This window comes from Chaetodon auriga, chromosome 12, assembly GCF_051107435.1.
Source record: "Chaetodon auriga isolate fChaAug3 chromosome 12, fChaAug3.hap1, whole genome shotgun sequence".
Taxonomy (NCBI): Eukaryota; Metazoa; Chordata; class Actinopteri; order Chaetodontiformes; family Chaetodontidae; genus Chaetodon; species Chaetodon auriga.
The window spans coordinates 20,266,823-20,290,988 of NC_135085.1; the positions used below are offsets into that span (position 1 = coordinate 20,266,823).

Genomic DNA, 24,166 nt, shown 5'->3' on the forward strand with positions numbered 1-24,166 from the left:
TGATAGCTTCAGGATCACCTGCCGCACGTTCTCTTCTTTGGGAGTTTCTTCCACACAACACATGAATGTTACACCCATCCTGCACTTCTAGGATACTGGAGGGGTTTTGTACACGTGGAAAGATCATCCAGGATGTCTTTCTGTTGTATGTTCATAAAAAGTTTTAAATCTTATATTTTGCACGTTTGGATTTGCTAAATGATCAGACGACTAAATACAGTATTTGGCTTCTGTGCAAACATGTTATTCATTAAATCTGCGTATATATTTTTAATAGGGAAGTCCTGGTGCTCCTGGACTTAAAGGTGACAGTGGTGATTCTGGACCACAGGTGAGAAGAATATCTTATTTGACACAAGGAATCTGTGTTCATTTGGTCAAGCTCCTTGATTTGTGCAATTAGCATAATTTTTAATCTCAACAGAAAGAAATTGTAACTTAAATAATATTTTAGTCTTCAGTGTGTCGTGTTTTGTTTATTCAAACATTCGTATGTTTTCCTCACAGGGACCCAGAGGTCTTCAGGGTGCAACTGGTCCACCAGGGAAATCAGGAAAGAGGGTAAGAGTTCTTTCCAACCAGGATCAACCAGCTTTTCACATTTTATTACTTTATAATGATTCATCCCCTCCAGATCAGCGCTGTGTTTCAACAGGAGATTAAGTTTAAATTCCCAAATTTCAAATATTTCACGCTGACGAGAGTGCGAGGATCAATGCTGCAGTGCCCAAAGAGACGAGCCTGTCTAGTTTCAAACATGGCCTTATTTCAAATAAGTCAGCTGCGCCCAATAATCGTCTCTTCATGTTGTGTAAATTCATAAAGTCATGTTTATTTAACTGTAAACTGGTTAGAAAAATTATTGCGTCTTTCCTCTGTTTATTCTCTAAAGCCATACAAGATAATTGATTATTTTTCTAATGGGATTTCCATGTAGCCTGACATGATATTTACGTGTTCTTCAGGGTCGTAATGGAGCTGATGGAGCTCGAGGAATGCCAGGAGAGGCAGGACCCAAGGTAAAGTACACACCGGGTTTTCCATCAAACCACTGAGTGCTTGTGGGATGCGTTCAAAGTCGCCGTGCCGAAGAGACTGACAGGATGAACCGTTTGTTGCCGTGTCTTTCAGGGTGACAGAGGTTTTGACGGCCTGCCTGGTCTTCCTGGAGAGAAAGGACACAGAGTAAGTATGGAGAGAGAGTTTTGGGTTTGGTGACTGAACAAGGTCGGAGAGCATTCATCATTAAAGGCTTCTATCTGTGTCCAAAAATAAGATTCTCCAGTCTCTTATTTCTAGACCTTGATCCTCATTGATCACAGTCAGCGCCGCTCTGTACCCTGTCCTTACAGCAGCATTGGGGCTGATTGGTAGCTCAAAGGCCACCTCCCATCCATCTCATGTTGACAGATATGTATTCTGAACCAGTGGAACTCATTAGGGCGTTTGACCCACTTCTACGAGGTGGGACCGACTCCAGAACCACTTGGGCTGCGTTTAACCAGACCTGGAGGCGGACAAGGAGCGCTGCGTTTGGTTTCAGCGCAATTTAGGCCCGTGTAGAGAGCCGAAAGAGAGGAGAGAGATCACAGAGGGGTATTTCTAGACAGGCAGTCAGGCCTTATCCTATACTGAGTAATTACAGGGCCGGCAGAGGTAGGCCAGTCCGTATAGAGCACTATGAATAGTAGAAACCATAGATTGTGGTGACGATGCTTACTGTAGATTAAAGGCACTTCAGTTGCCCTTTTTGTTGCTGACTTTTCAACATCGTTCCTCTGTGTTTTCTGAATTTTTGACCCATATCGTATTTTTTCGGGAAGTAAACATAGGAGATTTTTTTCCTCTCTTGGCAGCAGGGATCAAGCATGTGGACTCCCTTGTGACCTGCCACTCCCCCTCTTTGTTGATATTCCTTTCCTGTGATCTTTTCCCTCCAGGGAGAGCAAGGTCCTACAGGTTCTCCAGGACCTCCAGGAGAGGATGGCCCAAGAGTAAGTAGCACATCAGTCACAACAAAGCTTACTCTTGTTTTCAAGAGTCTTAAACGTTAAACTCTGTGCTCATTTATAACACACTCTTTCTCTTTCTATCCAAAGGGTGAAGATGGCCAGGTTGGACAGAGAGGTGTGGCTGGAGAGAGTGTAAGTGTATTTGTTATTATCTGATGACACAGTTGGGCAGGATTGTTCACTTGCATCTTATTTCATCAGGACAAAGATAAGAATATGATGAATATATCATCATCAGGCCACTAGTTTCCCGTGCTACTACGAGCACCATCCCCTCATTCCTTCTTCATTCATTCTGGCAATTATTTCAATGCACAGCCTTGCCCTCTTCTCGTCTTGGAACTGTAAGGACATTCCTGTCTGCAAGGACCCATTGCATTTGTAATCTCGACCTTGCCAAGACAGAATGGCTCTGAATAATAGATCAGAAAATAGAACTGGGAGACGTGTTGTTCTGTCATGACCCATGAGAAATCGCCATATGCTGCCTAGTTCAGTTCAAATGGACCTTAGAGCTTCATGAGAAATGGTTGCTTCCCGTCATACCCAAAATAACATTGTCCTTTTAAAGAACTAGTTGCACGGCATTTCATCACGTACACCGACCGTACGATGAAAGAGCGCAGTAAGTGCAGTGATTTTAAGTGCGTAACTTGAGCTGTTGATAAAAGGAGCAACTTTGATGACCGTTCCCTGAAAAGCACCTGCAGTTACCACATGTGACCACAAGGGGTCAGTGTTTTAGTATTTTACACTCGAGTCAAAACAGTTTTACGGCTTTTCAGTGCACCTAACGTTCAGTACATTATGCTAGCCTTTTATAGCATGTCTACAAACTAGCACAAATGCTGATATGTTTAGGATTTATTTTGCAAAATTTTCTTAAACTCATGTTTGTCTTGATTTGCAGGGTCCTCGAGGTTTGCTCGGCCCCAGAGGGTCTTCAGGTCCTGCAGGACAGCGTGTAAGCACACCTCCCATATCACTTCATTCTGACACTACTCAAAAGTTGTTTTCCAGCTCAATAAGGTTCACTGTCAAATTCTGGTCTCTTTAGGGTCTTCCTGGACTTGATGGGCAAGCTGGTCCCAAAGGAAACATGGTGAGAAATATGTGTTTTGGTGGATAATATGAAATCAGGTCCCACACACGACAAGACCATCTTAGCAATCAGTATGTAATTTTGCTTGCCTGAGGCTGATTGCAGGTCAGTGACCTTTTAGGCTTGTGTAATATGACAAGAATGGAGGTCATAGGTCATCTGCTGATGAGAGATAGTAGATGGAGGTAGGGGGTGTCTTACAATAGCGGTTAGAGCTTTTCCTCGAACTGCAAAGTCTGTGGACTTGATAGGCCGTGATGAAGAGGCCTTAAGTTTTGATAAGCAAAGGAACAGGAAGGCCAGTCTGTGCGTGGTCCCATCACACATTCAGCTTCCCGGAGGGTCTCAGTGGGACGTTTGACTGAGGGTAACATATCATTGGTCGGGACAGCTGGACGAGCCCACACGTTGTCTGTGGTCACTGAATCACCGAGCCGGAGGAACAAGCAGCTGCTGCAGGGACACAAAACAATAGGAATATGTTGTGTTTCTTATCGATTCCTCCAAAGTTGGTATTGATTTCGAAAGTCAAATCAAAGTATCCACAGTAGTAGAGCCTCCCAAAGGGCTTCGAAACCCGTCTGGCACTCACACCGGCCTCTAACATATGGATGTTTTTAAGACATCCTTTACGAGCGAGGAACCCAAATGTCTGACTGACTGCATTTCAGTGAATTCCCAGCTTTACATTCTGCACTCAAGGCCCTGCAGATAATCAGTCAGGCAACCTAAACTTCACTGAATCCAGCATTTGTATTTAGTGTTTGTTGTAACAGCTGCAGCAGATTGCCTCACACTTGTCTCTTTTTGCATGTGTTTGGTTTGTGACACACCAAATCTCAGCAGGGATACCAAACAACTCGTCATTCCGGTTAGTCTTATTAGCCTTAATCCATACCAAGATGGCTGTGTGGCCCCACAGCATGTATGTAGAGAAAGCTGTATTTCATAGCCAAACTTAAATTCTGCCCAGCCACCAGTTTTTAGGGCTGGCTTTGATAGGAACATAACTTTGGATAAGGCCAGAACACAGGCAGCTCCACTTTATGAGCCAGTGTATCGCATTTCTCCCCAACATTTGCACCTTTTCGTTTCACATTCTTGACATAGATTGGATAAATTCAACCAATATATCCAAGCAAGGTCACCCAGAGTTTTCATCTAAGCCAGAACCACAGCACCACAGGGCTTTTTAAGGTTTGTTCCTCATTGCCAGCACAGTCTGAATTCTTTGGCAATGTTGCTTCTTTTTCAGTAGTTTCACAGATTGAAAGCAAACAATAGAATAAATAAAATGGAATCACTTGCAGCAATTAGAAAATTGATTGCATCCTCTTTGTCTTTGTGATGAACAGGGTCCACAAGGAGAGCCAGGACCTCCCGGACAGCAGGGCCTGCCTGGTCCACATGTAAGTTTCTCCTCTTTCCTCTCTCTCTCCCTGTATCCTCTCTATGCTCACCTCATCTCTCCTGCTGTGTTCCACTTTGTCTCCTCTCTTCCTCAAACTCTTCATCCCTCTCTTGTCATCTCTCTGCCTCAGTCTGTCCTTTTAATGCTCCATCCTCATATCCACTGTGCAGCAGAAAGAGCTCTGCTCTCCGTTTTCTTAATTAAACCATCGCAGACACATTTTTCTTTTGCTCTCCTGTCCCTTTCTTCTTTCTCTCCATCCCTCACTCCAGAAGTCACAGCCTCTCTATGGGGCACTCCACAAAACTAACACCAAAATAGAGCAAAGAACTTCACAAGTGTTCACTAACATTGTTTCTCTGCGGCTATGAAGAAGAAAAACATCCGCTCTGTCCTGCTGAGATGAGACATATTGTACTGATTTGATAGCACTTAACCCAGTTACTTTGTCCAGTTGGTGGCACAGTGAAAAATGTTCCATTTTGGAGTCATCTTTAATACAAAACAGTACACCCAACATTGTAGCCAGGGCGAAATGACCATTGCCAGGTAAGATTTTCAGTCCCGCTGACGCTCACAGCGCGGACAGGATGGCGTCATTCCACTGGAAAGTATTAGCAGGGACCTGTCCTGATGGTATACAGGTTGAATAAATAACTTCATTTTAGTTATACCTGGCCAGAGGCAGATTGATGCCTTCCAGGGAAGGCATTGGCCCATAGAAAAATAACAAGGCTCGCTTATTTTAACTGTTTATGGCTTTTTTTATTCTGCACAGCGCGAATTTTCAAGAAGTCTGCAAGATGCGTGACTTGTAGGAAAGAACAAAGAACTTCGCTTTGCACAGCTGAATGAACACGTCTGACTGAGCAGGATGATGTGTTCAACAAAAGAAATCAAATTGTAGAAGGAAGAAGAAGAATTCATCACAAAATAAGCACTTTAAAAATACAGGACACCGTCAAAGTATCCCCCAAACGCACCGCTTCATTTTCTCCCAGAATCATGTACGTCTGGTTACTGAAAATGATTGCTCTAATAACAAACCTGTCTTAATTGTCTTTCAGGGTCTTATTGGTCCTCAAGGTCCAATCGGGCCACCTGGTGAAAAAGTAAGTAAAGAGGGAGCCCAGTGAATCCTTCAGTCCTCCCACCGCAGCTCAGCTCTGCTGCAGCGATAAGTGAATCAGTCAGGACCTCATAAGTGATTCTGCAGATCCGCTGCTGTCTGAGGCTTAAAGGCCTTTACTGGCTTCTCTGAAGGCTAAAACACACACACACACACACACACACACACACACACACACACACACACACACACACACACACACTGTATGCATATTACCATAAGACTACTGCTGCATAAGCACTTACTTTGTCTAACTGAAAGTATTTTCTTAGTGGTTTTGTGGATATTTAATAGTATTTCAAGCAGATGAACTTTTGGCAGCCTTCGTAATACTGTCATAGACGGGGTGTGTGCATGCACTCACCTCTCCCCTATCTGTCTGTCTATTTGACTTCCTTTTTATTGCTCTCTCTTTGTAGGGGCCTCAAGGTAAACAAGGTTTGCATGGCCTTGCCGGTGCTGATGGCCCCCCTGTAAGTAACTCACTTCACTCCTTTTTCATTTTTATGTCATTCAGTCAAAATACCAACTGACAACACAATCAGCTGCTGATGAACTGAATCTCTTCTTTCACAGGGTCACCCCGGAAAAGAAGGTCCTGCGGGCGAGAAAGGAGCAGCTGTAAGTATGAGTGGTTAATTTGGATTTTGCAGGAAAGCGTGCACAAGATTCATCAAACATGTCACTGCTCAGGGAGAGGCCTGGGTCGGGCAGACCTTGCGAATAATTAGATTTAGCGTTTGTTTGGCTTGCATTGTGTGCCAGTAGGGCAGGGTTTAATATAACCACACAATTAAGATAATATCTGCTAAACTGGAGCAGAAATAGAATCCACTGAATCGCCTTGCTCAGTCTTTCCTGTGATTAGCCAATCTTGTGATTTTCTGTGTTTGCCACCTTGTTGTTCTCTGTGCTAAACTGCAATGAGCTGCGCACCACAGAAGATGACGCTGTTGATTAACTTTGCTTTCATATGCATAACTTTGTCCAATAGCTGCTCGAGGAATCACTGTTGAATAAAGAGAGACACACTGCAGTAAAGGTTGATTCGTACTCATAGTTCAACGATCTCATGACACTTTTTCCGATCTTCCAGGGCCCTCCTGGTCCTATGGGATCCATCGGCTACCCTGGACCTCGCGGCGTGAAAGTAAGCACTATCTTAGTCATACAGTGCCACCCTTACATGATGAATTTCCATTTTCTCATTCTCATCCTGACTCTATTTTCCTCTTTTGTCAGGGTGCTGAGGGAATTAGAGGCCTTAAAGGTGGCAAAGGAGAAAAGGTAAGCAGGCTCCTCTTCCTCCTCAGCATGATTGACAGATGGCATCTCTCTAAAAATGGAGACTTGTAATTCCGTCTCAAATGAGGCTTCCCGGGAATCCAGCAAGTGGAAAAACTCTCTGAGGCCCATCAGGCTGGCAGTTAAGTCCTCATGCCACTCAGCTGTAATGGAGTGTGGAACATTAAACCAGAATGATGCTGTTTGTCGGGTGGTTTCAGTGGAGACCAATGTGTTGCCATTGTTTTCTTGGATCGCGGTGGCCGAGCTTAGCCTGTTGCTGCCTCGGAGTCACTGAATCCATTTTCCTGTTGGCTGTCCACAAACTGAAACTCCTCAAAGATGACCTGAAAATACTGAACGTGTTGTCAAAAGCTCATAAAATCCAGAAGACAAGTATTTTACCAATCCCAAGTTACAGATTGTGTTACATGCTTATCACATTTTATGGTGTTGTGATTTAGTATCCTAGTGGTTGCATGCGTAAAAATATGGCCCAAAATTGGCATCAGTATGTAATGTGGACAACACAGCTGTCATGAACCAATGATAACAGAGCCTGGGAAGAGATTGAAGACTGTATTCTCAATGTCAACCACCAGATGTCAGTAGAAGAGCACAGAGAAACAGAGACGGGGCAAAACTGTGTGTGTGAATGCTTCCGTTAAGTGACCACTAGGTGTCAGTATTAAACTATCCAAAGGAGTCCTCATACTTCTGACTGCCAGTAACACCGTGTACTGACTGGCCACTTTAATAGGTACACTACAATCTAATGTGATCCAGCACTACAGCTCTGCCATCACTTCTGCCTGTACAAAGATGATAATGTTCAGTTTTTGTCGGCACTGTCAGACAAGTATTAATTTGACTACACGTTTATTATTGAGGTTGTGCTTTGCAGTGGTGTTGAACTGGATTCTATTATATTTAGAGGTGTTTCCAGTATTTTATATCAGAATATTAGAAACACTGTTCGATATAACACACTCCAGTACAACACCACCAGCTGCTACGACCTCAGAAATAAACGTAAAATAGATTCATTACCTCTCTGACAGTGTCAACAAAAACTGAGGAATCTGAAGCTTCATGTAAGAAGAATTAACGGCACAGATTGGATCACATTAAGTTACATAATGATGATGATGAGAAAGTTTCACTATGACTTTGTCCCCAAAGTGGTCCATCAGTATTCCTCTTTTTAGCTGTTTAAAGTATTTTAGATGTGACCTATTTTACAGGAATCTGACAGATTTGCCTCTGTGATACCAGATAAAACACTCAGCTCTAAACAATGATCTTTTTCATCTCTTTCATCTTCAGGGAGAGGATGGATTCCCCGGCTTCAAAGGTGACATGGGTCTCAAGGGCGACAAGGTGAATCATCACCTCTAAAGAGAATACTGATGTTTGCGGTCACAGAGAGTGATAGGCCGGTAAAGATAATGACACGCTTTACGTTCGTTTTCTTTGCATCAAGGGTGAGGGTGGTGTGCAGGGACCCAGAGGAGAAGACGGCCCCGAGGGCCCCAAGGGCAAGTCAGGACCCAACGGAGAAGCCGGTCCCATAGGATCAGCTGGAGAGAAGGTAAATAATGAAAAGCCTGAACTGTAAAACTGTGTATTTCTATTTTGAGTGATGCGTTTTATTGACATGCTGAAGATCAAGCTCAAGTTCCGGGTTCATTGAAAGTGATAATTACATACAAATCTAGTTCTAATGCTTTACAGAGCGATAAAAGGTTGCAACATACATTAGTAAACACTCATGTATGAAGAGATGTAGCACAAGGTCTGATTCAGTGCTGAATTAAAAACCAGACCAGGGTCAGGATAGCTCTTTCCTTACAGGTGCCTATAATGAAGTGGAGAGAAAGCAGTCTGAAGAGAGTAGTTTACTATAGATTTACAGCTGTCCTGATAAGATTTTCTCCACCTCCCTTCAGCCCTACAACAGTCCCATTTAATTGGCTTTATGTTGCCAACATTTCTCCACGGAGCTTTGATCTCGCCACAGAGTATCTTGCTTTGTGGTGCTGCAGTATTTATTCTCTAACAAATACAAGCATTAAAGAACACAACGAGATCTTTGCAGTTCAGATTAAAGGATTACAATAGAAGTGATGACATTGAAGACAAATAATAGTTTACGAAAGCTTAAGCAGAGATTTGATCAATGAGCGGTTTTCTTGTACACTAAATAGGCTTCGATTAGTCCATTCTGGGCCTGAAAGGGCATCATAAAAACACAGTAATGATCTCAGAATAATTCTGATCTCAGCAACCACAGATGGAAAACGCTTAAAAATTATTCAAAATTATGTAAAAAGGGGAAACTTGTTGAAATTTCTTGTAGCTCAAGAGTTAATAAGCAAGTTTTTCAGTAATTCTACATGATTTGCAACACAGATGAGCTAATCCCACCTGGTGCAAATACAAACTGTAATTTATTCCCCCTTCAATGCTAATTACACATTTTCCTCATCCTGGTTTGCTTTATGTTAGTACAACAGTACAATGGAAGAGTCAGAAGTATTGGATTCATAATAAAAATACAAGATGAAAATGAGAATACTTGACTTGCATCACATCCCGTGTCCTTCTTAATGACCACGCCCTGTCGAAAACAACCAAAGTGAATTCACATTTGGGACTGAAAGCAGACGAGGCCTCTGCACAGATGATGTCATGTTCATAAACACGGTATTAAAAAAATTTCCCGCTCTAGAAGTAAAACTTTATGGTTATAAGTTTATTGCTTTTTTGCAACGCTTCTGTGAACTTTACTGCAGTCTCCAACGATGTCTCTGGTGACACACAATGAGAATTCATCGTCTTTGTTTTCTTGTCTTTGCTCCTTTCTAGGGAAAACTTGGACTCCCTGGATTGCCTGGGTACCCTGGCAGACAAGGCACCAAGGTGTGTGATGAGAGTGATAATGCACTCCACTGATCAATGCAGAGAAATTGTCACCGTGCGAGCCCCCAGTCCACCGAGGGTCAGAGGTCAGGGCCGGCTCTAGCTGTTCAGCGTATTGGTTAATGGCAGTTCAGCAGAGGAGACGTTTGCCAGCAGCAAGGCCATCTCTGCTCACTGCACTGCCCTCCAGTGTGAAGCCGTTGTGCTATATGTGTGCACGCGGTGAACTTGTGTGTATGCACACTGTATGTAAATGTTTACTGATCACTACAAAACCTTCTTTCTATATTTGTCTTACCAGCCTGCAGCTATCTAAACGTGCTTTCTTTCTAAAACCTGCTGACAAACACTTACTCACACAAACCCAAGCAGACACCCACTGTACTCTCGCCACAGCTCTCACAGCGAGCCTAAGTGGCACGGTCACCTGCCGGAGTCATCAGCTGTCCTCCCTCCTTACACTCTTCCAGGCATTGTCTAACAGCCTTGGCATTCATTGCACTGTAGCGCTGACCACTGTGCCTCAGCTCCACTATCAGGATGTGCTGCTGCAGCTGGTTCCTCCATGCTGCTGTCAGCGCTGACAGCTTGGCACCGATATGACGGGTCAGATACACCTACTCTCGCATCGTCCACATAGGCAAGTCTCCCGCTCTGTCTGTTAATGTCAGCAGGATCTGAGCTGAGCGCGGCACACAGATTAATAAGAGACCTGGACGATACGAGCTGCAGAGTCATAATTACACTGCACAGTATTCTGTCCAGCAATTTGCATCTATTTTAATTACTGGACATTTTACTCTTCCCACTAGTGGACCCAGTGTTATAAATATGTCGTAAAAGTATGCTGTGAAAGCAAAGATAGCAACAACACAAAGGTTATTTCTTTGTTTGTATCTAGAAGTAATTTTAAACAAAGGCTGCCCTCCAAGGTTCCCAGTGGAGGCCAGGATCAGATCTTCTTTCGAGACTATAGACTTCAAAAATGTTTTTGTAGAGACCATAAAGGCACGGTATATAAACTGTGCCATAGTCTGCTGCATTTGAAGATTTCTTTGTAAAAGCAGCAGAGAGATATCAAGCATTTAAAATGTGTGACATTCACTCAAAGTTAAAACAAAGCGCGAAGCTTACTTTAGTAAGTTATAATGAGGAAATCTATCATTTTAAAGATGCTTTATGAGACCACAACAACAGAAAGAAGGGAGAGGAGTTAGACTTGCACTTTGCTTTGTGATCAATCTGTAATTTTTAAATTAATTTTTGCACAGCAGTGTGCTTTTTGTAGATTTTGGACTCACTGATCTGAAAGCAAAGCATGAGTGGACCCTCTCTCTGTCTCTCTTCTTGGGGTCTTGGGGAGCAGCTGTTTTATTCACCTCACCTGTTTGATTCCTCCTTTGTGAAGGAGGCCAATCTGCTGACATTTGCCCTCTCGATAGGTACTTTATATTTAACAGCAGCTTCGCTTTTCCTCTAAACTGATTCATAGAAGTGAAGCGATCAAGTGCTGCTCACATATGTTCCCACTGCACGGAAACGTCGGTGTTATAAAGTGTCACATTGTCCTTGTGAGTAGGTTCAGGGTCAAAGTCCTGGCCCATTTGCAGCCTTTATCCCCGTCGATCAGCCCGTGCACGAATCCCTCCACTGGCTGTGCTTTTGGCTGCTGCACCCCATCACTCTCTGTTAACAGCTTTCCCACACCGTTAATTCTTGCATGCCATTTGCAGTAGCTTCAGTGGACTGTCTTATCTCTGTGGCGCAAGTCAGGCTTGTCCAGTACCAGCTCTCCTTTCAGTTTACCATAACTGCACCTCTGTGAAAAACAAATTAAGCAGCATAGATCTCCCTTCCTGCTGTCTCCACAATGCCGGGCTGTTTACCTCTTGCAATTCTGCCCACGCCGCCTTGTTGTGCTGCCCTTGCTCATACTGCTCTGTATTATGCCTCGTATACATATGCATGTGAGCGGTAATGAGCACTATAGATGTGCATTGCATCAGAGGAAGTTTTAAACCCGAAACACCCCGGCTTGCACATGACCTTGTAGAGCAGAAGAGACAAAGAAATATTGAACTTGAATTGGTTTAATATATATTTACACTACCTAATGCTGCATAGAGTGAGGCTGTATTGGTAAGCTGCTTGGTACTCCCTTTATTCACCCAACAGTGATTTTCCCTCCTAGTATTTGTTTGACTGGCACCACCGCCACTATCAGAGGGCACAGCCTGCGAAAGTCCAATAACTAAATTGCTGATGGGTATCAAGGGGGATCTGCTGTTTCCCCTTCCTTTGTCTTTATTTGCTCACACAGACTTTTTTATCTTCCTGTTTTGCTTCCTAACCGTGCTAACAACCTAGCAGCACCTCTGTCTGTGTGTCAGAAAGCCTCTAAGTGGCGAGGGCCAGACTTTCCCTTTGGGCTCCTGTTAAGCTTTAAAAGGAGGTTGTCATTTATCTATGGGAACTTTCACTATAAACTGCAGCCATGTGATAACAATCTTCTGCCTAGTATGGCAGTACTTATGTTCGGACTTCCCCGTTTCTCAGATAATTAGCCGTGGTCAGTAAAGCACAGAAGGACTGGTGATATTTTCTCTGTCACATTGTTACTGGACGCAGACATCTCTTATTTTATACCCTCTGGCTCTCTAATATATTCCCCCTTCTGTCACTTCTTTCTGTGTCTCTAACTTTTTTTTTTTTTTTTTTTACTTGTCTTGCAGGGCTCCAACGGCTTCGTAGGATTCTCCGGGGCGAACGGCGAGAAAGGGGCGAGGGTGAGCCATAAAATTCATTCTCGGTCCTATTAAAGACATGAGGCCACCGTGTGCAGATGGATCAGGTGTAGATTGGAATATTGAAACACAGGATGGTCAGAATCATCATTAATTTTCCATTTAAGATCCATTTAGATTCATTTGTCTAAAGTTCATAATAAGAGAGAGAGCAACTTGTAAATCGTTCATATCAAGTTAAGTCAGTTTTGTTTGTGTAGCTCAACACCACAAATTGGCCTCAAGGGGCTTTGCAGTCTGTATGACACCCTCTATACTTAAACCCTTCATCCGGATAGGGAAAAACTCCCAAAAAAACATGCAACGGCGAAAACATGGAAGAGACCTCAGGACGAGCAACAGAGGAGCAATCGGACGTGCAGTAGCTGTCATGTGTACAGAATAACAGTTTAAGGAGCATTAAGGTTTTTTAATGAGCCCCTAAAATGTCACTTTGGATGTAGGATGTGTACATTACTGTTTTTAGTAACCAGCTATTTTCAGCCATATCTGCTGATATCTGGTGATAAACTGGTTCCAGCTCATCCCAAAGCTGGAGACACACAATTGCTGAAATATCTTCATAAGTTATAGCATTAAGATTTCCCTTAATATGGACTGACGAGCTTGAAAAACATCCCCAAACAAAACAATAGTGTCATCAGGATTTAGCAATCAAGGGAGGATTGACGACTGCAAACAAGCTGTCTATCTGTAAAAGCGGGGTACACATCTATCAGCCTTTATTAATGACAGCTGAAAGTCAGAATACAGAGGAATCATTATACTCCGGAGGAAATGAAAAGACTAGAACATATCAATTAAAGCAAGATCTGAAATAAGGCCTTTGAGCAGCCACGTTTAAAGCCTTGTGCAGATGTGTAAGGTGCAGATGACGGCTGAGGGCTGTAGAATGGTGGGGAGGGGTGTTATTGACGAGACGCGCTCGTCTTTGCTCTCAGACAGACACTGAGAGCCAGACACCCCTGGCCCCGGCATTCTACAACTGACAGGTAGTTCAAGCTGTCAAGTGCCTGTGGGTAACCACTTACCGCAACAATTTGATTATTTATTTTTGCCCAAAGATGCTCCGATGCTTCTGTTTCATCCCTCACTCAAACCCCCTCAGCGTTTGCGTCCGTCTGATGCTTGAGTGTATTTGCTATTATAGAATTGCTTTAGCTCAAACTTCTGAGAAGAGATGAAAAAAGTACTCGCATCTGCTGATGGTACAAGGAATGATTTTGTCCTAAATCAAAGCTTTTGTTTTTCTTTCTCAGGGAATCGCTGGCAAAGCAGGCCCCAGAGGGCAACGTGGCCCAACGGTAGGCATTTCAGCTGTCTGCCAGCTCGGCCCGAGCCCTCCACATAAATGATTTATTGTGTTCAAATAAAAAAATCTTCCCCTGTGTCGCTCTGTACGGGCTTGTTCCTCCAGTCTTTTGGATCAGATTTGTGGGGAAGGTGCTGGACATTGATTACCAGCCTTTTACACAACCACTTTCTGTGTTTTTATGGTTTTGTTGTGTTTTCTGATACCCAACAAAGCACTGAAAATGCTATTCCTTCAATCACTGAATTGTTTTATGTGCTGTGTTTTAGGGTCCACGTGGTGGCCGCGGTGCTAGAGGACCAACAGGAAAGCCAGGTGCAAAGGTGAGAGCCAGGGTCATTTCATAACGGCTGGGCCAATGTGAATGTGTCTACAAGCTCAAGAGAACAAACAGGGTGCTTTGAATATAACATCTACCTGCTTTGTTAAGACACAGAAACAGTGGAAATTAACAGGCTAATTTGCTCACATGCCGCACAAGATGCACATCGCTTTGGCTCTGTTGTATCATATAAAATTGTGAAAATCCAAACTGTGCATCAGTCATATTAAACATGATTCTTGTGCCAAATCATTGCCGAAATTTGAATGTACATGTGCGAACAGGCTTGCTGCATAACCTCACTGTCAGTGATTCACGTGGGTTTTATTCACACTTCACACTCTGACAGTTTTGACAACGTTTCTCTGTGCCTTTTCTTTCTCCTCAGGGCACCTCAGGCAATGATGGACCTCCTGGCCCGCCAGGAGAGAGGGTTAGTATCAGATATTTTTTGATCAGAGCCTCTTGAAATGTTGAAGTTTTGTGCACTGAGTTGGTGACACATCAGGTGCGTTGCGTTTGACTCTTAACTCAAAGTGAATTAGAGCTTTATTTAGCTTCATTTATCAGATCGGAATTAAATCAAGAGGCATATGTGCTCTACAGTAGCTGCTGGTTAGCAGCTTTGAATTCACAATTAGAAGTGTATCCTTAATTTACCTGAAGGGACCCAATTCTGTGTACTCATCAAGCTTAAAGTGACATAAAATCATTACCAGTTATAATAAAAATGCATCTATAATAGAAATGCGGTAAGAAAGCTGGATTTGACAACTAAAATTTAATGAAATACCAATGACTGCTTCAAGTTGTGCTTCTTATCCATTCTTCTCACTACTCACAGTTCATTTTCTTTTCATTTAAGGGACCTCAAGGACCGCAGGGACCCGTCGGTTTCCCCGGACCTAAAGGACCCAATGTAAGTAGCTGCTGTCAAAGTGTCTGCGAGTTAGCGCCGTCCACAACAAACCCATGTTGACACTTTTCATATCAGCTTTTCAAATATTAATACACACTTACGACCTTATGTCTTTTATGAACTGTCTATTATACACCTGTTCACCCCCAGGGCCCACCAGGAAAAGACGGGCTGCCCGGTCATCCTGGACAGAGGGGAGAGACGGTGAGTGGGTAGTTTCGTCCGTGAATGCATTGTGTTGTGCCATATGACCCTGAACATCATGCATCAGCGCCCACTCACTCCCCACTCAGTCTCTCAGATAGGTTGTAGGAAAAAAAAAAAAAAAAAAAAAGTGAGGCGAGGAGGAGGAAAACTGAAATTGCATACAAATTTTGTTCTCAGGCTGAAAGTAAAGCACCAGTAACAGAAAATGGAATATGCTGAGCTGATTTAGTACATCCTCATAACAGCTGATGGTCACTTATTTCAGCCAAGATGACTGATTATTTGATCATACCGTAAATGTGTTTTTATGCACATTTTGAAGTATTTCATTAGGGAAAGGTTGATGGAAACGGCAAAATTTGAAAAAAGTCAATTTCCCCAAAAAAGTTTCTACATTCCATTGAGGTGCTTTTCGCCTGCTTTGAAAAAGAGTGAATCCGCTTAATGTGCTATGGAAACACCTTTTTTCAAGAAGTTCTGATGTAAAGAACATTTAACTCGCGTGACTCATCAGCTGTTTCCACTCCAAGAGAAGAAGAAGAAGGAGACACTTCACACAGATCTGACGTCACCTTCCTCACGTTAACACATAAAACAAACAGAAACGTCACATTTCCATCCACCTCGTCATCTTGTCCACCTTCTCCAGTGGTGTAATGGTTTTTTCCTACTGAAGAATTGGCTCCACATACTCCTTCTGTCTTAGTAAACCGACTCCTAATAATCACATTACAGAAGTGGGTGGAAACGAGCATTTCCTTTTGATGATCTTCTCAAAATTCAGTTCACATTTGCGACACATTTAGACTGAAACCCAGCTACCGATTAGATCCCATAGTACACGTTTTTATTCAACTCTTTTAATTACACGTCCAAAACTGCATTTCTGGAGCAAATAAGTTCTCATAATATGTCGTGCACGTTCTTTATTTCAATGTCAGTTAAGTTGGAGTGAATTTAATTGAGCTAAGTAAAGCTCTACATGTTTATTGTGCTTTTATAAGAACTTGTTTACTGCAAAAGCTTTCCATCCGAGATATTTAGTTTATTTTCAATACCTAACAGATTAAACTAGCTTGACCAATTACAATAAAAGGCTGTATGCACATGAATTCACCATTAAGAGGACAATAAAATATTACTGAAACACTCCGTTCTGCTGCATAATGAGTATTTCTACTAGTATCACTTCATTAGTGACAAACAAAAGATGTCACCGCATTAAGAACGTACAGTGATTTCTGTGTGGCTCAGACCCTTTGCGTACTGTGCAGCACAAAGCAAACAGTGCATACTATATAACCCTCCCTGTGTTCAGTCAGCTGTATCTGTTTTCCCTCGCAGGGTTTCCAAGGAAAGACAGGACCTCCAGGACCCGGAGGGGTGGTTGGACCACAGGTGGATATACAGCACAGTGCACTGCAACAGTTCACATCCACCTCCTCACTTAATCTGCGTGTGTTGCTGAGAGAGCCGGAGACGCTGAAATGTACCTGTAACAGCAGCTGAATCCTGAAAAACAGTCCTGAAAGCAATCAGGATGCATCAGATGGTTTTGATAAGAACTTTGGATGCCTTCAGTGAGATCTCTTGTCTGCTGAAAGTCTTGAAGCGTGGGCTGAAAATAAATTATTCCATCTCATTAAGACTCACATTTACAATGAAAAAAAAAGCAGAAGTATGTGAAAATGTAAGATCAAATATGTGATATCCTAAACATCTTCAGCACCGCGACTGTCTCCATATCACAGGTTTCAGAGAGCATTTTCCTTAGTATGTCTCTGTTGTCCCCGACAGGGCCCAACTGGAGAGACAGGACCCAGCGGAGAGCGAGGACACCCAGGCTCTCCAGGTCCACCTGGTGAGCAGGGTCTACCTGGAGCTGCTGGAAAGGAGGGTGGAAAGGTAAATGAGCGTGTGTTTTGTGTGCTACAGAAGCAAAACGCACCAGCCATAAGCAGGTACAGGTGTCATGCCAGGTGCTTCTGCTCATAAAAGACGACCACCTCTATCCTACGCTTGAACTACATGTTAGATTTTAATGGAACAGATTTATTCTCATATGAGTTTAAAGAGAAATACACTTTGCATACAGGTGTCTTATACTTAAACATCAATAACACTTGAAGTTGCAAGGTTCTTTCGTGATCTTAAAGTGTACTTGTGTTAATCGAAATGAAGTCTTTTAACATTTCACATCTCAATCAGAAGTTGTTTTTAAGACACTTTTTCAAGGTCTTTAAGATTTTATAGAATTTTATTTCCACTGTAATCAAACGGCACTTTTGTTAAACGTGAACCTCAGAGGATTAAAAATTGAACACATTTTTGGACAGGAACTGAAGAGGATGACTTCCTCCAGTTTATCAGTTTTACAATCTGAAATAATGGTCCAGTAGTGTTTAGCAAAATTGAGGCTCGACGGTTCAGCAATTAAAAGATAGACGTGGTGCCTTTGTTTAAAATCTGGTGTATTCTGGTCTTCTTTATTGCTTTGATGCTTGTTTGTGAAAAAAAATGGCACATCTGTCCTTTTGTGCCTTCACTTCTTAATCACTTGCTTTTGTTCCCGCATAATACAGTATAATTCCAGCTTTTTATCAAACAGATCAATCACTTTAATTGTTTTTCTCTGACTTGCCTCTGCCACTCTCACCGACTCAGCCCCGCTCATTGTTTTCACCCGCAGCAGCTCTGTGTTTAATGATTAGCTGACTGTATATCGGATGTCAGTTAAGTGGATGTTATTTTTCCTCCCTCTGTAGGGTGATCCAGGTCCTCACGGTCATAGTGGAAAGGCAGGACCTGCTGGCCTGAGGGGCTTCCAGGGGGCAAGAGGTCTTCCAGGGGCCATGGTAACGCGCAGACCACCCACGCGTTAACACACTCATGCAAGCACACATATGCAAAGTGTGTCATCCCCCATCCGGAGCACACACCCGGTTGAATTTAGCTCCAAACCCCAATTACCAGGCTAACTACCTGCTGTTAAACCAAATGTCAGGCCTGGCAGCGGACCAGACTGAAAGGTGCAGGCCTGGTTTACACAGAAGTAACAGAGAGGACCGAGCCAGACACAATATTGACATGTTTTATCGTCATTAATCTCAGCAAGGTCGTAGTAGGTTCTAGCCTGTTGTCGGCGTGGCTTTGGCAATTTGGCATTTTAACCGGGAGAACGTCTCTGCGATCAGCTGAACATCTTTAATTCCACATGGAGAGCTGCAAACTAGTTGCAGATTTTTTTCTTCGATAGGAAATTCCTGTTTCGCTCTCAATGGGAGGATGAGTCAAAGCCTGATTCAAACCCACGACTTTGTGAGTACATCACATGCGCTCTGAGCCTGCTGAGTAACCCGAATTAATTCTCAAAAGGGGTGGGCGTGGGTGAGAAAAAGTTCAAGGTGAAAGCGGATGGCTGTTATAAGGCTGACTGAGGATCAGCTTGAGGGACTGAGGCTGAAGCTCATTTCAAGGCTGACCATTAAGAGAGCACACGACAGCACTGCCCAGACTTATTACCACCGTTATGTTTGTCCCATGTGTGCAGAGGGATGGCTCTCTCTTCATAACGGCAGCACACACACACACACACACACACACACACACACACACACACACACACCCGCGCGCTCACACACACACTACAAGAGCAAACACAGCCTCCCACTCTCTCTTAAAGTGATGGCATCCAATAACACAGGCACAAACATACATGAGCGTGTGCACCTGTTGTATGAGCAGGAACAATACATTTAATCTCATGTTTGCTGAGAGAGTGCAGGCGCGCACACACACACACACACGCACACACACACAGAGTTTATTTTCCTCTTTTCGACAGACATAGAGAGATTCACACATACACACACACACACACACACACACACACTCTTAATCCCATCTTTCAGTCTTGAGGAAAGGCACAGTGGCAATATACGAGCCAATAAATAACTTTTTGTGTGTCCGGTAAAGAAAGATCCTTCCAGCCTTCTAATGCACCGTGGTGAAATGTGGAAGCCGGGGAGCTGGAGAGCCTGCTTGGCAGCGTCTGCACCCGCTGGCTCTGTCGGAGTCTGTAAATTAGTTATTATAATGAAAGTCTTTACTGCCTCTGGTGAACTGTGTTTTCCATATGCAATCTCAGCCTCCCGGCGCTATGATTCAGCAGCACAGGCCTTGCCATTCAAGGGCCGGGATCTCCGGGAGATGACGGGGCTCCGGAGATAGATGGACTGTACCTGAACTCGTGGCCCACCGCGGGCCTCAAAACCTTGTCGGCCCATTTTCATTTGCTTTGAAGCTCATTTAATCGCTCCTTTTGCATTAGTAATGTAAATACGCCTACAGATTAGGCTGTATCATAATTTATTAAGTAATCGCCAGTTTTTCTCTGGTGGAGTTGAACTGCAGCCTAAGTAAATGTTTTGAAATCTTGGTATTTTATTAATGAGTATGTCTGTGCTGCATCATTAAATTGTTATCATTATTATGTGATTTATTTTCTGAGTTTGGCAATTTTAGACAAATCCAGTGACTGAACTCCCATCTACCAACCCCATTAACAGAATGTATTCAGTGTTACCTGACTGCTCAAAGGTTTGCGTCACCTCATTCCCCCGAAAATGTCTTTCCTCACTCGCCTTTTTTCGGTTTAATGCGCTGAAATTTCAAGATGGGATTTCACTCCAACACAATGGATGTGAATAGGATTTGGCTTGTGGTGCTCACAGCCTTAAAAAAGTGACACGTCAAGAAGTTTAATATGGAAATTAATCTTAAAGAACTCTGTGCTGTTCCCATTCACCTCAAAAAATATCACGATGACGGAAGAAACATTCGAGGCTTACAAAGCAAGACCTGGACAAATAAAACCAAAGCCGTCTGTAAGGCTATGTGCCACTATGAGTAAGTGAGAATATATGTGTTTTCTATATGGGGCAAACTGACCCTTTAATGACCTGCTGCCTCAGTTAATTGGGGCCTAATAGCATGAAAAAAGCACATATATGCCCTTTACTTCCATGTGTGTCATTCTGAAAGGAAAGTGGACCTTTGGTACCATCATCACTTCTCTCTCTTTTTGACTCTGTGTGTTGAGCTCACATTGACAGTTACTGTATGCCTCTCTGGACATAGGCCATCCACACACACATACACATGTAAACGCATATCTACACATACACATGCGCGCACGCACACACGCACACGGTAACATTTAAAGGCCCATTTGACAGCTGTGATTACCGCTCTTTGAATGGCATTGAGTGGCGGCCCGCTGTGAATGAGATCTAACCCTCTCCTGTCCTCTGCTTTCAGGGTCCAGCTGGCTTAAAGGGAGGAGAAGGGCCTCAGGGTCCCCCCGGCCCCATCGTAAGTAGCCTGTTACTATGGTTACCTCATCTCTCCTGCCACAGAGATTGCAGTGAAAAGTGACTTGTGCTCGTGGAGAACGAGGCTGCACACGCTGTTCTCCAGTGTAATGTAAACGACAGCGTGGAGGGACAGTTCGAAAGATGTCAATGTGAATACACATGGCGGGGTTAAATGTCGTTTTTCAGTGTGTTTTCTTTGTTCAGTCAGTTGATCTAGATGCACTTTATTGTGTTTCTGTTTTCTTTTCTATATATTTTTCAGGAGAAGATAACATTTCAGCTTTATGAAGATTCATTTTTAACAGTTTAAAATAAGAGGCTCATGAAATTGTGCGCTGAGCGTTTGATAAAAAGCAATTTGCTGCTTGATTTATTGTGCTTTGAGAACAGCTGAGAGATATTCTTAGGTTTGAAGTTAACCGGTGCCGTGTGTCAGCATCACTTTGAAGCACGGCCTAATCATCGCTTAATTGCCTAATTGAACAACAGCTACTTTCATCCCGGTAACTTGATTGATCTGAGCTGTTTTCCTCACGCATTTACTCGTTATTATAGCAACTGTTGTGGCAAAGATGGAGGAAGTTCGTGTCTCGTTCTGCACCCGTTTTATTTTTTCATGGCCACTACTTTTGGAGAAACTTTTCACTCAATTAATAATCAGGCTTAAAAGACTTGGGATGTTTTTCTCAGTGATTATGGTTACTAATGTTGCATCATCTGCATCACTGATTCGCTCTTGATCACAGTGAAGGAAGCCCTCGTAGAGACGACATGCACGAAGATATGTTGCTTTCACATAGTTTAGGACCCTGAAAAGGAGCACGAATGGCAGGATAATCCATAAATAAGTGGGGCACTTTTTTCCTGCCTTTGTCTCTGAGCCCCTCAGTTAGCAATATATGCTATGAAAAGCCTCGGGAGCTCCGGTGGTGAATCTGTACAGAAAGCTGACTGACAGGCAGCTTTGAACTGTCTGACATTTTGTTCAAGCGTTAAACGCAGGCTCCCGATAATTGCCCCTGTTCGCCAGCGACAGAGCAACACCAGATTAGATGACAGCGGATATGCAGAGCACGGATGAAAAGATGATGAAAGCGAGAAGAAGGGCGTTCTCTGAATGAGTGAAACCATTTCCACTGCGAAATGAGATAGTTTTCTTAAATTGGCTTGAAAGTGAGCCATTGGCTGAAAACATGTGATAGACTGTTTTGGTAGTGTTTGAAAAACTCCTTGAAAAAGAGGCCGGTGTGCAATGCCCACGCACACAAGAGATCTGATATTTTCCTCCATCGATTTCCTGCCAGAGATTGAGCTGCTGTGGGAAAGTCTGTGAGTGGTGTGTGTGTGTGTGTGTGTGTGTGTGTGTGTGCGTGCGTGCGTTGCTATTTCATCCTCCTTTTAGAGGGTTGTGTGCCTTGTGTGAGACAGACCAAGAAAGGGAAATAAAAAAACACAGAGGAGAAAGAAAGAATGCGACAAGTTGAGTCACAAACTTTGGATGTGTGCATGTTTTTGTGTCGCAGTTTTGATTTCCAGCCAGAGAATCACATGTGTGGGAGAACAGACACGGGCAAAATGAGATGGGGGGAAGCAGATATGAGTCATACAAACTTGTGTGTGATTGTGTGTGTGTGTGTGTGTGTGCGACTGTCCTGGTGGGCAGGTTGGCAGGCTGGCGATGACAGTTTGGAGCTGTGTGTGTGTGTGTGTGTGTGTGTGTGTGTGTGTGTGTGTGTGTGTCATGAAATGGGCCAGGCATATGAGTGCCAGGTGGCAGCTCACATCAGCAGCCCAATCATTGTGCGTGTTTGTGTGTGAATCAGGGTGAATCTCTGGCTCGTACACATGCACGTGTTGTATTTGAAAGCAGCCTGAGACCTTCCCCGGGTAGGAGGACGCCGTAATGAAGTGCTGATCAAAGATGTAGTTGCAGTTTACGTGATTTGGGCCACCTACACAGTGATGAGCATCCACCTGGGAGTAGTGAAGAGCAGGGTAATAAGACGTGCTGATGCTCGAAAGAAAGGGAAGACCTCCCATAAGGCCTTGGCAGAGGCAAGCAGCTGAATCCTTTTAGTTAGATAAGAGTTCATCAGCACAGTTTTCATCTGAGTGACGCTCTGAAGCCGACAGCAGGGTCAATGTAGTTTTATTATTGTTCTTACGATTTTATTTAGTATGTAATATGTAACGTTTCCGCATTAAAATCTCCAAAAACAACAACACTTACGTTATATATTGAGTTGTGTACTTACATCGATAGATAGATTTGCATCAGTTAGGTGGTCGTTTAGCAGCGGAGACAATGTCATCACACTGTGTGTTCTGTCTTCACTGTTTCATTGTGTGCATTGGTAGGTTACTTCATCGCTGCTGTCACAGCTTTTACAGCAATACAATAAAAATAGAAACGAATATAAAGGCTATATTCTAAATACTCTATTGTGTGCATGTTGCAGAGGGACCATTTGCTCTTTAATGAGTAGTGTCCTTGGGTGGAGTGTGTGGGCACATGAAATCATCAAGTCTTTCTTTTTTTTTTTTTTTACATTATTGTGTGAAACAGGAAAAACAAATGAAAACAACGAGGCTTACTCATTCTGATGCGCAGGAAATACAGATACAGGAAACTTCACATTATATTGGCTGACGTCCGTGGGAAAGGTAGTCCTTGAAAATGCGCTTAATTAGGGAAGCCTTTCTAATGAGGTGCTTCAGGTCTGACCAAGCACGCTCGTCTGCGGCTTTCAGCAGTTTCACACCTTTTCGGCAGGAAATTGACTTCTCTGGTTAGCTACCACGTAATGCGGCGATGACTGATGGGTCTTTGTTCTCTGGTTACAGGGTTCACCTGGAGAGAGAGGTGCCGCTGGCCCTGGAGGTGCTATTGGTCTGACAGGACGCAATGGACCCCAAGGACCGCCTGGCCCTGCTGGAGAAAAGGGTGGTCCTGTAAGTATTTCTGTCCAGCTCCCACTCACTTCTTTCACCCTTCATGCACGGCAGAGTTTGATGTCGGTAATGCAACACTTCTTAATGTGTAGGGAGAGAAAGGCCCCATGGGACCTGCTGGCCGCGATGGCGTTCAAGGTCCTGTTGGTCTTCCTGGTCCTGCTGGTCCTCAGGGTCCCCCTGGAGAGGACGGTGACAAGGTGGAGTAAAGATGCGATACACTGCAACGCTTTATTTAAATATCAACCCCAGAGAGTCAGTTTACGTTTAAAACAAAAGCTCATTCTGCACTCGGTGAAAAGCAAAACAGGTGGAGATCAGACAGAGTTCTGCTCCGACATCTGTAACCATCAGCTCCATCCTAATGAGATCAGAACAATGTAGTTCAACTCCAAAGTTTTCTGCAGCACAGTAC

General features: G+C 43.5%; 1 protein-coding gene across 2 annotated transcripts in view; it reads left to right on the plus strand.

Moving 5' to 3' along the window:
• LOC143329777 (collagen alpha-1(XI) chain-like) overlaps positions 1–24,166 on the plus strand; it is an 83,719-nt gene that overhangs the window by 34,917 nt on the left and 24,636 nt on the right. For both annotated transcript variants that reach the window (XM_076745825.1, XM_076745826.1), the window contains 29 exons: positions 278–331; positions 508–561; positions 966–1,019; positions 1,132–1,185; positions 1,941–1,994; positions 2,100–2,144; positions 2,923–2,976; positions 3,070–3,114; positions 4,470–4,523; positions 5,593–5,637; positions 6,074–6,127; positions 6,231–6,275; positions 6,751–6,804; positions 6,897–6,941; positions 8,265–8,318; positions 8,422–8,529; positions 9,807–9,860; positions 12,593–12,646; positions 13,924–13,968; positions 14,246–14,299; positions 14,687–14,731; positions 15,164–15,217; positions 15,368–15,421; positions 16,769–16,822; positions 17,222–17,329; positions 18,190–18,279; positions 20,744–20,797; positions 23,644–23,751; positions 23,844–23,951. In XM_076745825.1, coding sequence (XP_076601940.1) covers positions 278–331; positions 508–561; positions 966–1,019; positions 1,132–1,185; positions 1,941–1,994; positions 2,100–2,144; positions 2,923–2,976; positions 3,070–3,114; positions 4,470–4,523; positions 5,593–5,637; positions 6,074–6,127; positions 6,231–6,275; positions 6,751–6,804; positions 6,897–6,941; positions 8,265–8,318; positions 8,422–8,529; positions 9,807–9,860; positions 12,593–12,646; positions 13,924–13,968; positions 14,246–14,299; positions 14,687–14,731; positions 15,164–15,217; positions 15,368–15,421; positions 16,769–16,822; positions 17,222–17,329; positions 18,190–18,279; positions 20,744–20,797; positions 23,644–23,751; positions 23,844–23,951 — 1,755 coding nt within the window. The remainder of the gene's footprint in view (positions 1–277; positions 332–507; positions 562–965; positions 1,020–1,131; positions 1,186–1,940; positions 1,995–2,099; positions 2,145–2,922; positions 2,977–3,069; positions 3,115–4,469; positions 4,524–5,592; positions 5,638–6,073; positions 6,128–6,230; positions 6,276–6,750; positions 6,805–6,896; positions 6,942–8,264; positions 8,319–8,421; positions 8,530–9,806; positions 9,861–12,592; positions 12,647–13,923; positions 13,969–14,245; positions 14,300–14,686; positions 14,732–15,163; positions 15,218–15,367; positions 15,422–16,768; positions 16,823–17,221; positions 17,330–18,189; positions 18,280–20,743; positions 20,798–23,643; positions 23,752–23,843; positions 23,952–24,166) is intronic.